The sequence below is a fragment of the Perissodus microlepis genome, chromosome 20 (genome assembly GCF_051167445.1).
Source record: "Perissodus microlepis isolate ML-2025 ecotype Zambia chromosome 20, ASM5116744v1, whole genome shotgun sequence".
NCBI lineage: Eukaryota > Metazoa > Chordata > Actinopteri > Cichliformes > Cichlidae > Perissodus > Perissodus microlepis.
The window spans coordinates 17,311,269-17,325,875 of record NC_140480.1 but is presented as its reverse complement, the minus strand read 5'-3'; the positions used below and the strand labels follow the sequence as shown (position 1 = coordinate 17,325,875).

At 39.2% G+C, this 14,607-nt stretch overlaps 1 protein-coding gene across 1 annotated transcript; it reads right to left on the bottom strand.

Moving 5' to 3' along the window:
- Positions 1-972: 972 nt before the first annotated feature.
- Positions 973-7,292, bottom strand: sephs3 (selenophosphate synthetase 3). Its single transcript, XM_084916452.1, has 8 exons — positions 6,900-7,292; positions 6,110-6,213; positions 5,534-5,641; positions 5,210-5,364; positions 4,002-4,092; positions 2,545-2,644; positions 2,149-2,361; positions 973-2,055 (listed from the first exon to the last, which is right to left on the bottom strand). The coding sequence occupies exons 1-8, from the start codon at positions 7,174-7,176 to the stop codon at positions 1,805-1,807; spliced, it is 1,299 nt and encodes a 432-aa protein (XP_084772578.1). The 5' UTR covers positions 7,177-7,292; the 3' UTR covers positions 973-1,804.
- Between the last annotated feature and the right edge of the window lie 7,315 nt (positions 7,293-14,607).

Sequence of the window (14,607 nt, the reverse complement as noted above, 5' to 3'; positions counted from 1 at the left end):
TTTTGACTCAATATTGTTACATTTTGCTTTAAATTGATTTGGTTGAAATTACAGAAAACTTGTAATGCGTCTCTTCTGTCCAGAACATTTCATCTGGTTTTATCCTGCACTGATGTTTATGCAGGAAATGGTGGCACAAATAAGGTGATTTAAAAATAACCAAAATTCAACCTACTCCTGTGAACTTATTCTTGTGTTGTCCAGGGAGGGACTCACTGATTTCCATGGAAATCCCTCAGACAGCATCAGGTTTACATGCAAACATGCATGGATCAGCTATCTTTACACAGATCACTTTGGTAACCCAGTGTAAATCAGGCCGTATGCCGCTATAACTTTCTGCGCAGGCAGCCATTTGAAGATGACAAAATCCAGAATTTAACTGAAAAACTGTTAGCAGTGCATTTGCATATATTCATCCACCCAGTAGATCAATACTACTCTATTTACTCCAGGTAGGTAGGTAGGTCTCAGTGGATGTTTTTTTTTGTCTTCCAGAATAAGATCATGCTAAATGAGGCACATGCGTAGTGATGGATGTGTGTCAGTCCCACAAAGTAAAATGGGTCAACGGTCTCAATGTCAAAATGCTGGAGTAGCTATTAATCTAGAAATGAATATGTGAGATTAATATTTGTGAACTTGGACGTTGTCTGAATGTCCAAGTCAACACCAGTGATGGAGGAGCTGTCTGAGCAGCTTAATATTACAAGTATACTAGCAAGCAGGATGACTGATACTAACAACACGGCAGTACAGTCCTGACACGACTGGTGTATGCTTGTATTAAACATGACCAAAGGTTCAAATAATGAACTCATTGTATGTACTAATCCCTGTGAGGCAAAAGATCAGGCTTCAGACTGCTCCAAACCCCTTCAATGTTATTCTTAGCACTTTTCAGTGAAGGTTTCTTGGTGTAAAAATAAAAACGTGCCTTCACACTACAGTTGCATAAGACCCAAACAGCACTTTGGTCTAAATTGATGATGGGTTTATTTGATTGTGAAAAGCAAGAAATCTACAAACAGACAGCACTAGACCTCCAGCACTGAAAGTCCAATCCCTGATCCAGAGACAAACATCCACTCTGCCCGGCCCTGCTGGTTGGGGTTTGAAAGGCAGAGCTTCATTAACAAGGAAGGGCGGACTTTGTGCTTGGGCGGTCAGTCGACTGTTGACCCAGGTGGACAATCTGAACACGGCCCAACAGGTCCCAAAGGAAGCTGCTCAAACCTTCCTCTGGATGGCGTGGGCAGAGCCAGGTTCTAGGAGTGATACATCATTTCTTTTCCACAGTAAACCGTCACCAAATTAACACATTTAATGTTAGCCATACATCCTAAAATAAATCACCCTAATCCAACCATAACACACACACACAGTTCTCATTATTTGCTACTTTGGGCAAGTATGATTCAGTATTTTTCTTTTTTATAGAACTGAAACTCATTTTCCAGAAGCTGTTTATGATTTTGATAAATCATATAAAACAAGTTTTCTATATGAAAGGCAACAGGGAAAAATAATGCTGAGAGAGGCAGTACAGCATTGTGCCCTGAAGTTACAACATGAAACATGAGAAGTACACCATGTTTTAGCAGCTCCTTCTAAAGCTGGACATGTATGCAGCCTGTGGTCCATTTCCTCTCTCAGTGGATCACATGACACTGGGTTTTGGTCTGTGCACTGTCAACTTTTTGACAGAAAAGGTAGATGGGATGAACAACAATTAATACACACATAGACACACTCATTCTCTCTTGCACACACACACCAGAACAGTGTCAGAGGGTGACAGTGTCTATGACACATTGGGGCTTGGGTCAGGGCTGGTGGAGCTGTTTTCCTGATTTGCTGCCTGGCTTCCTCGGGGTGGAACCTCAATAATGCGGGGTTTGTCAATGATGCGAGCATGGCGGTCGCCTTTCTCCACAATACCAATAATCCACGCTCCGCCCACCGCCCCCTGACCCCCTGCTCCGGAGCTGAGGTTTTTCATCTCTGAGCAGAACTTGGCTGCCTGCTCTCTGGGCAGACACACCAGCAGCCCACCTGGAGAAGAGGGGGGAGAAGGGATGTGAGTTTCTAGCTTTAAATACTGCATTTATTCAAATTTAACCACATGTTTAATGTCACTGGTCGTACCGGATGTCTCAGCTGAAGTGCCCTGAAGCAGGTTAAACAGGTTTCCGCAGGCTTTACTGATGGCAGCCATCTTGGCTATGATTGGAAGGTTATGGATAACAAAGGCCACCTCGTTTTGCTGCTGTCTTGCCAGGTTGTTGGCGTGACCCAACAAGCCGAAACCAGTCACGTCTGTGGCAGCGTGGGCCTGGTACTTGTGCATTAGACCCGCCGCTGGAGGCAAAATGTGAATGAGCCAGAGTAGAACCACAAGAAAGAAAAGGGAAAATAAATTAATCAATAACAGCTGATATAAAGTCTGCTAACTGTAATTTAAACATTATTTAGTTAAATAGTTAACTAATAATACATTTGCATGACCACTAATGACTGCAGATCTTAATCAAAGTAGTGTACCTGTGCGGTTAAGGGTTGCCATGGAAAACATAGCTTCCTGATAGGCCTCTATAACTTCCTCTTTGGTGACAACCAGCTTGATCTTGTTCCACTTTTCAGGCTGGTAAAACAAAAACAACAACAAGAAAATTAATCTTCAAAGCAGTGCTTTTATACATTTCTACATGCACAATAACCCACACATGGCAGCTGTGAACCTTTGCAGGAAGGAGAACTATTAGCAAACAAAACATTTTTTTGTTACACGGACACAAACCCTGTCAGCAGTCTTGGGCGTTTCATCAAAGAACTGGAGCAATTTTAGCTCATGTGACCAGTAAGTAACCAATACATATTGTCTTTCTTGTAAACATTTTTCCAAATGTGTCGGCATGCAATTCTCACCAGATATTGTCAACCAAGTGCCAATTAATATCATGGTGTGGGGCTGTTTTCAGCTAGCCAACAAAGCTAGCACACTACATATTAGGGCTGCACGATTTTGCATAAAATGAGAATCACGATTTTTTGGCTTAGAATTGAGATCACGATTTTCTTTTCCAATATAAATATTTATTGCACTTATTAACTGCACATCAACTTCATAACAGTTGAGACTGAACATAAAAACAATAAATAAACATAAAAACAACAAATGTCTCACATTTTGTCATTGCCGCAAAATGTTGTACTGCTTGAAATTCCGTCTCCACCGTTGCTCGACACTGCGTGTATAGAGCAGGTAGTGCAACAATAGAAAAATAGTTGCGGGACGGCACTGTGTAGCGTTTGTCTAGGGTGTTGATCATTTTCCTAAATCCCTCGTTTTGCACAGTGTTGATGGGAGCCATATCTTTGGTCAGGTGACAAGTAATAGCCTCCGTAATTTCTTTGTGCCTGCGGAAGTTCGACGTGTATAGGGAAGCGCTGTATAAGGTTCCCATTATTGATGTTTGGGTGGTTGACCGGGATGGATTTTCTCCTGTCACTTTCTCGTCATCCCTGACGTGCTCTCCGTTGTTTTTTCCCTGCCAATTTTAGCATCACACGGCACAGCTTCTGTATCACGTGGTATAAGGCTCCGCCCTTGTCATTTGTTGAGCAGGAAGAGTGAGCGCTTGTTTTCATGCAGATTACGTCCCGGATCAAAATGCGGTACAATCGTCGTCGTCTTTTTTTTTTTTTAATCGTTGTCATTTGGAAATGAGATCGCACATAAGTATGAATCGAGATCGCGATTTTCTAACGATTAATCGTGCAGCCCTACTACATATAACACTGAAGGAAGGATGAATGGAAAAATGTACTGAGACATTCATGATAAAAGTCTGCTGCCATCTACCAGGATGATGAGGATGAAACAAGGGTGATGTTTCAGCAAGACAATGATCCCAAACACACAGCCAAGGAAACTCTCAATTGGTTTCCTGTGGCAACATTACACTTAATATTTCTGTGAACACAGTTGAATGGCTAACCTGATCGATCCACAGATAAGCGTTTCCAGCCACCCGAGTGCCCAGAGGTTTGGTCAGCACCAAAACGTCACCTGGTACAGCCCCATCAGGCCTGGAAAATAAAACAAAACGTAAACATAAAACATGCAAATCTTTGCATTTTGTGAGTCACAACCATTTTGTGAGTCACAACCTTTCATAATGCGTTATTCATAAAACCTCTTTGTTTCTTTGTCTTCACAGGCATCTCTGCTAACGAGGCACTGGCAGAACTTTTATTGTTCAATAGAAGTTTATTGCTGATGAGCAATAAAAGTTAGTCACACCCAGAATATTGCAGCTGTAAGAGATAAGAATGCAGAGCGTCCCACAACACAGAGTTGACTTGTGTGGTCCCCCATGTTTCACAGCTGCTCAAACACAACCAGTATTTGAGTGAACACCCTCAGTCTTGTTATGAAAGCTTAGCTGGATGTGGCCCTTCCTCCCCAGGCATCCTGGCTAGTTCAGTTATGCAGGTCTTGTCCTGCTGTGAGGCAGACTCCAACTCCACCTACTTGGACTGCAGTAGTCCTTGTTTTACACTGAAGTACCACTGAGTTGAAGGCCACTCTATCTAGAACTAAGTAGAGACCTGGCTTAGCTATGTCAGGAGTTGAACTAAATGTAGATATAAGACTCTCAAGAAAAGCCTGATATTGATAAGTTTGTTTGTCACAAATAAGTTTAAAAATAACAAATTTGTTGTATTCCCAGTCATTATTGGTATTATTTGATAATTACATTAAGAACGCATGTGCACCTCCATTTGTGGTGCACATGCATCATCCCTGCCAAGAAGAAAATGTAAATCTGTGGCCACAGTTGAACACAAAATGTTAAAGTATTATTACAATTCAATGTAGTTTCAGCGGTTCTGGAGGTTTGTTAACAGTGTTAATTATGACCCTGATTTCCTTGTTACAGAGGTAGGATTGCATTAACAGTTGGGAAAAGGGAAGATCAGGTCCAAAAGGACAGAAAGAGGTCTGTAAAAATGTAATAAATATGAGGTGAAATTCTAATTGACCAATTCAAATAAACATTAACAGTGATGTGATACCAACCAATCTGCATCACTGATATCAAAACTGGTGCTTTTAAAACTGGAATTCAATTAAGGAGAACTGCACCACTGGCAGACTGGGGTGATCTAACTATAGTAAAGTAAAGTTGTTTCAGGTACTCACATAATGAACTCATTAGGCTGGCAGACGACCGATGCTACTCCTCCCACAATGATCCAGGGATTTATCACAGTCTGTCCACCTGTCACTGAAGTTCCTCCCTCTTCTGCTGCGTCACGAAAGCCTCGAATCATCAGCGGCATCACCCGCTCACGGTCCTGTTTCACACATGCATAAACACATGACCATAAACTATCAACGAAGCGCTTATGCTAGCTTTAATCAATGTTCATTTGTTTATGAAAATTACAAGGACACAAATCTGCTGACAACCCCCACTTCATAATCACATCAGAGACTGACTCAACACAGCACACAAAATCCTACCTTTTCATTCATCTTCTGGCTGACACTCAGCAGCATCAGCATGTTGTCACACTCTGTGATGCCCATGGCATAGAGGTCGCTGAGGACATTAGCGCACGCTATCCTGCCCTGTAAGACAAACGGAGAGAGAGTAACAGTCATGTGACTGTTAGCTTTACAAAGCTCCCATAGATAGGTGGCACTCAAAGACAGAAATCCTCACCAAAAACTGCCAATGGCATAACTAATGAACAGAAGGAGCTGGAAGCTTTATCACAGTATCACAGTCTAATTGCCTGTGATGTGTTTTTTTTTTTTTTTTTTTTTTTAAATCTTGATATTATAGTCTGCAGTACTGTTTTGGACAAAATAAGTAATAATTTAATATGTGCATTTGATGTTTTGGTTTTATGGGCTAAAATCTGCTATTATACTGCTATAATACTGTAAAAAAGAAAAAAAAAAGGATGTCACTTTAAACAAAGATGCCTAATTATCAGCAAGTTATCCTGTTACGTTGTTTGCATAGCTTTCCCTCCTTGCCCATGTACTGTGTAGTAATGCTTAGTGGAGGGAAATGCATGCTAGTAAACTCACCATCATGTATGGATCTTCCACCAGAGGGTAAAAGAAATCTGTGGTCTGGACAAGTGACAGTCCTCCATGTCTCAGAGGAATGACAGCGGAGTCCATCCCTATGCCTGTAAACACACCACAAGGATGAGGACAAGACAAGCACGCAGCACAGCCAACAAATGTTGACTTATTTTGTGTTACTACTACTTTTTATTTTTGGTAGTCCGTATTTAACTGCAGTTAAACAAATTTAGTAGTCTAGTTATTACGGGACTGTTACACGGAATTGCCTGACACTGTCTGAACTTTACATGAATTTGTTTTAATCTTTGGGGATTACTCAGTGTAACTTCGTATATTGCTGTTACACGGAGTTAGAAAGTGTGCAAGTCAGTTACAACAGGAACATTGTAGTCCAATGTTCCTGTTGTAACTGACTTGCAACATTATCTGCACGAACTTCGCACTCAGAGCTTCCGAGACATTTCTGCTGACTCATACTTACCGTGTGGTAATTTGATAACTCGCAAAACATGTGTCCTATACTTGCCTGGTTAGTTAACTATTACATGTATTAATTATTAATTATTTAGCTAAGCTAAAGCACTATTCAAGCTAAAGCTAAGCACCCATATAGTGTGTGTGTGTATTTGAATCTTAAAGTGTTTTCCGCCCATTGCTTTCTGTCAAATAAGCTGCCATTAGTAAACACAAGCTAGCTAGGTTAGCAACAGTTGCATTAGCTAACTGACGTTAACTTGGGTTTTAGAGTATAATGGCTAGCTCTACTAACTTCAAATTTGTCCTTTACCTAGTCGTGGGCCAGGTAGCTGTTGGCCGAACTCCGAAGCTTGGTCTCCGGCCTTCCCTGTCCCGTCGGCCCGGTCCGGCTCCAGTCCCGCCAGGAGTTTGAGCAGAGCCTCCTGCGGGACTTTGCAGCCTCATCCCTTCAGTTCCGAAAAGCTTGTAAGGCGGAACCCGCGCTCCAGTCCGTGCTCCTCGGGTTTGAACGGTTTGTATCCTGGGGGAAAACATCCCTCAGTGCCCACAGCCTCCACTGTGGGAGGCGGGGAAGTTGAGCCTGACATGCTCGTGGCCCTCTTCTCCCACACAATACCAGCTGCGTAGTATAACACCGGTGAACACAGGCGCACGGATGAATGGAGCGTGTGGCTGGCGAGTGGTACGTGAAACGGAAGACCTTGGAAAAGTTAAACGGCATAAATGGAACTTCCTGGTGTTATTTTCACCATAAAATCGTTTGCGATTCAGCAGGTCTAACAGCATTCAAAATGTTTTTAAAAATTCCAAATACTACATTTGTTGCATAACTTGGGGATTTGATTTATTGTTACTACTATACCAGAAAAAAAAAGGGGGGGGAAGCAACAAATTGAATGAGCTCTAGAGAAAACGCTTTATTTTGTAGGTGATGACTCTACTTCCGGCTTCTCCCTGTGTTTCGCAGTCAAGCAATCCGGTTGTTCAGTCTGACGTCACTAGCCGTGTCTGGACCTAAACTCCGCTGCAGGTCCATATATCAAACGATCACTATGGCATTACTGAGAGTTGAAAAACTGTCTAAAGTCTTTCATCTTTAATAAAATGATCAGCGTTCTGCTCTACCAGGTGTAACAATTGAGTTTAACATTCAGGCATCCATGAAAATGGAATTTATGACATTTAACGGAGTTAGAAGTTATCAGGAAGTTAGCTCGCTAGCTTCTATCTAAATACAATATAGCATGTCCTGACTGCGGGGTTTTGGAAACAAATTAAAACGTACAGCTCTGCTATCACTTCCAACATAAATGAAGACAGAAAGCTAAACAGCAGTGACGTTTGTAGAGTTACTGAAGTTTGGCTAGCTGGTATATAATGATGTGCTACGTGACCGCTAGCGACACAGCTATGTTAGCATAATATAAACAAGCTAACTTTTTTCCCACTCGATAAAAGTTAACGTGAGTGTTCTCGGTGGTCAGGAACAAATGTAATCGCATGGCAGGATGCTGTAAAAGGACCAAACTTCAGCCAGGAGAACAACTGAGATAATCCATCCACAATACGAGGTTAGTCATTCATATACTGCTGCATGGGCTGGGCTGTAGCTACATCCTAAGGTTTTAAAAACTGAGCTTAAATAAATGATTAGCGGTAATAAAAGCCGAGGGAGGTCAACAGTGATCACTGACTGTTTTAGGAGCTTTTTGAGATTAAATAGAAGAAAATACATAACATTAAACATGTTAACAACACAAAAGCCATATTAAACGCAGACTACTTTAGGCCCGGAAGTAGGATTCGTCACGTCATCACTTAACAATCGGATAGGACCACAGACTGATTAGAATATTATTCTCTGCTCTTGCTGCCGGGTACACTTTTTTAAATGATGCAATTTGGATGTATTAATTTAGAAATTGAACTGCTCGGTGACAGTGAAATTGTAACTGCGAAAAATATATTGTCACTATGCCAAGGTTTTGATAAACTAATTACCCCGCCAAATGGTCGTAAACCAAGGGTGTCAAACTCAATTGCACAGGGGGCCAAAACTCAAGGCACTACTTTCCCTTGAGTGTATCATTACACTGCAGCTCCATCTGAATCTGCACAGGTGCAGTTCAGCAAAGTCCACTGACTTGGTTCAGCATTACTTGGCAACAGGGAAAGTGAGGCAGGTTGCACTGGTGCATTTGTGACAGCTTTACTTGAAATGCCTTCACCGCATCATACATGCCATGTCCATGAACTGACAGATTTCCTTGCTGAGCTCAAAAACTCTATTGAGAATTTTTATCCCAACTCAGCCAACGGACCTCTGTATGATAAGTAATGTCGGCAAACTCTGAATCTATTTTCCACATAAAAGACTGAAATTGACGGTGATTTAAACTTTTAGCTCAGATAAAATTTATGGTTTGCGTTACGGTGATCATTACATGCTCCATTTTTAGAACTTTACCACACAGCCTTTCCTGGTGTATGATGCAGTGATATGCTGTTAACTCACCGGTACAGTTCTCCTCCTGCATCTTTGATCGCATTCTACTGACTAGTCCGCTTTTTTCACCGCACAACACCGGCGCTCCATCTGTTGTAAGTCCAACAAGTTTGTCCCAGGGCAGTTTCATGTCGGTTACACTTTGACATACGTTTTAAAAAATGTCTTTCCCTGTCATTGTCCCGTGCATCGATTTAATGTTCAATATTTCCTCTCGCTAAAATACATTTCAAAATATATTTATATATTTTGAAATGTATTTGAGCACATATATTTTTTGGCAATTTTTGTATATTTTGAAATATATTTAAAAATATATTTTGAAATGTGTTTTAACGCATATATTTTTTGGCCATTTTTTAATATTTTGAAATATATTTCAAAATATATTTCAAAATAAAATGTAAACTTATTTAAAATCATTCAAAAATATATACATTTAACCCTTCATATATTTCTAAGAAAACACATTCACATGTAACAGCTGAAAGAAATCTTTATTTGATGTCTAAAAATGGTAAATGGCCTGTATTTGTATAGCGCTTTTCTAGTCCCTAAGGACCCCAAAGTGCTCTGTCCTGTCATCCACCCATTCACACACACATTGGTGATGGCAAGCTACATTGTAGCCACAGCCACCCTGGGGCGCACTGACAGAGGCGAGGCTGCCGGACACTGGCGCCACCGGGCCCTCTGGCCACCACCAGTAGGCAATGGGTGAAGTGTCTTGCCCAAGGACACAACGACCGAGACTGTCCAAGCCAGGGCTCGAACCGGCAACCTTCCGATTACAAGGCGAACTCCCAACTCTTGAGCCACGATCGTCCCTAAAACATACATATAGCATATCAGTCAAGCAAGGAATATTCATTTTCTAATTTTATTCTCATTACATACTTAAACATTGTAAAAGAAACACACACACACACATATGTATATATATATATATATATATATATATATACATACACACACATATGTGTGTGTGTGTGTGTGTGTGTGTCTGTGTGTGATTGGATGAACATAAGTCAACATACTTAAAATGTAATTTCTTTTCCTTTTCCAGCAGTCTCAGTTCCCCCAGCTTCGAATTCACTGCAATCCTCAAAGCCCTTCTGGACACATTGGGAAACCTCTTCCTTACTGCCACTGTAACAAACAAAAGTCACAGTTCTATTACTTTTATCAGAGTTAAAATAAAAATATGATTTATGTTGGCTGGCTTCATTTAGCAAACACATATTTCTGTTCATATAGATACCGATATTAATACAGATATATTTTACACATAATTTTCCCTCTTTTTTTTTTTTTCCTAGATGGAAAGTCTATCCAGTTCACATTACAGTAATGCTAACACCCCTTTTGGTCATCTCTCCTTACCCTCCAGCATTCATAAATTTGTTGAGCTTCTTTGTCTGAGACCAACCACTACAATGCATCATCACCTATTTGTGCAATTTTTTTAATGGTTGCAAAGTAAGTTACTTGTGCTGGATGCAATTTTAGATACACAGAAAGTCTTCACTTACTATATATGGCAGTCATAGTGTCCTTATCAAGGGCAGTTCTTCACTCTGCGCCGATGTCCGTTTTGTTCTGTCCTCCTATAAAAAGCATGAACATTTGAGTGTCTGACTAGTTTTAGATTTCCAAAAATCTGACATTTGTACAACTAAACATTTGAACTACAATGATATGCTATTGAGAGATACTTTTATGGGTACTTTTTGGTAAAGAAACTGGTGACAGAGAAGTAGGCTTTTTAGAATACTATTAGCTAACCATTTGAACTGACTTTCAAAGCTGTTTACCTTTTAAATTGCTGTGGATCAAAACCTCCAGTGGGAAGGCAGCCATTAGAAGAACACGCACCATTGAACCTGAAAATAACAAAAACAAACAAACAAAAAACAAACAAACCCCAGAACAATATATAAGAGTCCGGTAGGGTAATAAATCTCTTCTGAAGCAATATAGTTCATTTTGGGTGAAAAACAAAACATTCCTCTAAAATATATATACTGACATCAGCAATCAAGATCATGATTGTAATTATTTCCCTTCTAGTCCATCTACTGCTCTGTGCATGTGTCAAGCACTACGACTGTATCTATGCATATAAATTCACCATATATATCCTGCAAAAATGTCTTGTTATGGTCAAAAAAGGCCAACAAAAAAAGGCATTCAATCAGAGATGAGAAATTAATCGGGAATATCAATTATAGGTGAACTATTCTTTATCTACTAGCAATCAAGCTTCTTTAACCAAGAAGCTTGAAATATTTGAATGTAAAATAAAATAAATAAATAATAATAAAAATAACATGATGTGATTAAAGCGCACAACTTACATTAAGGACATCTGCATTTGTATCCACAGGCTAAAAGTAAAACAGTAAATGTGTTAGTAATAGTCCAGGTATTTGTAAAAAAAAAAAAAAAAAAAAGAGGCAGTAACTGTGACTCTTCTAGTGGGATGCTAAATGCAGAGATTTAAATTTACAGTATAGTACTGCATGTACAGGTAGCTGTGTTGTGAACTGTAACTGAATATCAGAGAATCTCAGAGAAATTAAATGTATTTATTTTTTGAATTTATCAATCATAAAACCGTCTGTTTTGTAGGCCTGTTATGATGCAAACTTTTTGTTGGTCTGTATATTGCCCTATAAACAATTGTGACAAGTTATGTCATTGTCATTTTAAGACCATTTTATGTCTTTGAATGTATAATCATAATATAACACCATAATAATGCAAGATCTACACACTTTCAATTGACAAACCAACATCTAATTCTTAAAATATTTAGATCATGGAAATTAGGTATCAAAATATTAGATACCTTAAAAACTTGTATAAATAGTAAATTTTCTAACAAATAGAAAACAATGTTATTTAATGTAATTGTGTTGTTATTATTATATTTTATTTTTGTAATTTTTTATGTAAATATAATGGCAGATATATTGCATCATCAACAATTATTGAGGTCATGTACATATATTGTGCGTTAAGTCGATATATCGATTATTGTGACAGGCCTACTGTTTTGGTATCATAACAAACTTGCCAAACATGCATGACCACTAAGCAATGTCTAAGCAGTAGTACTGGTCTGAATGACAACAAACAGAGCTAGTGTTTGGGAAAATCTGTTAGAAAACAGTTATTATTTCAATAATTATGCTTAGCATGTGACACAGACACTGCATAAAAAACTACAACAACAAATACTTACTTTAGAAGGATGGGGGAAGGCAGCATGAGGTTGAGACTTTGACATCTGTAAGAGAAAAATTCATGTATTACAAACAAGTCACTTAAAAATAAATTTATGTGGCAGACTGTTCCCTGCTCAGATGCAGTGTATAAGTACAATCAAGGCTGTCACAACAATGGGGTGGGGCCAAGTGGCTGCAACCCTAGGTACAATGTACAAGTATATATAATTACATATAATATATGTGAATAAAGCAAGAACCTGTTTAGGTTAGTCACTGTGCTGACTGATGCTTGCTAGGTTTATATGATTGTAAACTGCGCAAAAACAACAACAGCAACAACATTAATGATAATGACAAACAAAATTACTTAGATTTATGTAAATCTCACATCAGGAAGATCTGCATTCCATTTCATGGGCTGAAATAAATAGGCAGAAACATTACTGCTAAACAACCAAAAAAAAGTATACAAAGCCTAAAAATGACTAAAAAAGCAAGGAAATGTGGAACATTGTAATTAGTGAATATTAATAAAGCATAACTGTGCTTTGTTTCTAACCTTGGTAAGTAAGTGCTCTGTAGCCAGAAGGCGAGTCAAATTAAATGTGAATACGTTTTGATAGTTATTGTATATAACAAGTGTAAACAGTTTTATTTGTAATTTTTTTCCATTTCTGAGAAGGCAGAACAATAAGAAAAGGCAAAAGTACGTCACAATATAATTAATTAAGTTACATATTTTGATTACCAAATTATGGAAGCGTAGCGCTGCCACCCAGGCAAAAGCAAAATAGAGCTATATCACGTTATAACGTGAAAAGTTTATTGTTCTAACATTATGCTTTTCATGTTTGTATAATATATACATAATTATCACGTTCGCACAATATTGTACGAACGTGAAAATGATGTATGTTGTAATAACGTGATATTACAATGTTCAAATGTGAAAATATACTTTTCACGGTATAACGTGATATATTTATATTTCTCTTTTGCCTGGTTGGCAGCTCTACGCTTCTGTGCCAAATAAGCAAGAATAAAGTAATATTATATTTGAGAAGAGGCACCTGCTATCTTGATGATGGAGGCTTCGTAGACACCAGCCACCCGCCTTTTGGCTCCTTGTCGCCACTCCAAGAAATAAAGGTCCGTTTCCTCCATGCCGGCTAATTATTCATCCTCATTAAAATTTCGTATATGTTCATTTGGCAGAATTTAGAATTTTTGCATCTTCCAACCACTTAATTAACGCGAACATAATCGGCTTGTTTCTTCCCGTCTCCTGTATCCGGCCGGTTATTTTTCAAGAAAGAAAGAAACAAAGAAACAAACAAAATGTAAGAGCCATATGAGTTATTCCTTTTTGACTAACTGGGTTGGTTTAAATGGACTCACTGTATTGGTGCACGGGTGTGGGGCGTGTCTCATGGGTGTGGTAGATGATAAATGTGGTTGCACTCACCTGTTCACGGCACCTGATGTTGATGAGCAGAAAGGTAGGGTGAGCATGAGGCAAAACTTTCTGTTGACCGCAGCTTGAGCGATTTTGATGTATTTTGACTGTAACTTGATGGTTTTTGTATATTTGTGCACTAATTGATGCCATAGGCCAAATTGTAAGTTGGCATTGTAATTAGTGCAGTTATTGGTGAGTTGCAGTTATTTGTTTGTGCAATCTGTGCATTTGTTTAATAGTTAATCCCATGTGCTGATTTATATATTGGACAGTTGCATGTGGAATGAAAGGAGCAAATGGTACAGAAGTGTATTTTATGCGTTTATTGTTGCGCATCATCTGTGTCCTCATGTTTGGCCTGCCGCGGCCATAGGTTGGAGGAGCCGCAACACAACAACAACTAATAAACAGAATTTTTGCACATCCATTGCACATTTGTGGGAATATTTAAATATTTACTTTTTAATAATTACTTTTCATTTTATCTTTATTTTTAAAATCACCATGGCAATGCGCATGCGCATACTCTCCTGCACGCAAAGGGCTTTGGAGTTGACGTAACGCCGCAATGCATTGTGGGAGCGCAAGACCATATTGGCAGGCCACAAATCAAAACAAACACACTGTGTTGGAAGGACGAGCAAATCTGAAAAGTAGCTCAAAAGAAAAAGAACGGTATAGAGACAGATTGTGTCAAGATGCAAAGAGACGGTACTTGCAAGAAAATAGCGTGCATTGGAAATGTGGACCTGTATGAAATACGGCACTGGAGTAGAAACCCTGAAGACCAAATCGCTATTGACTTAGCATGATCTATTCT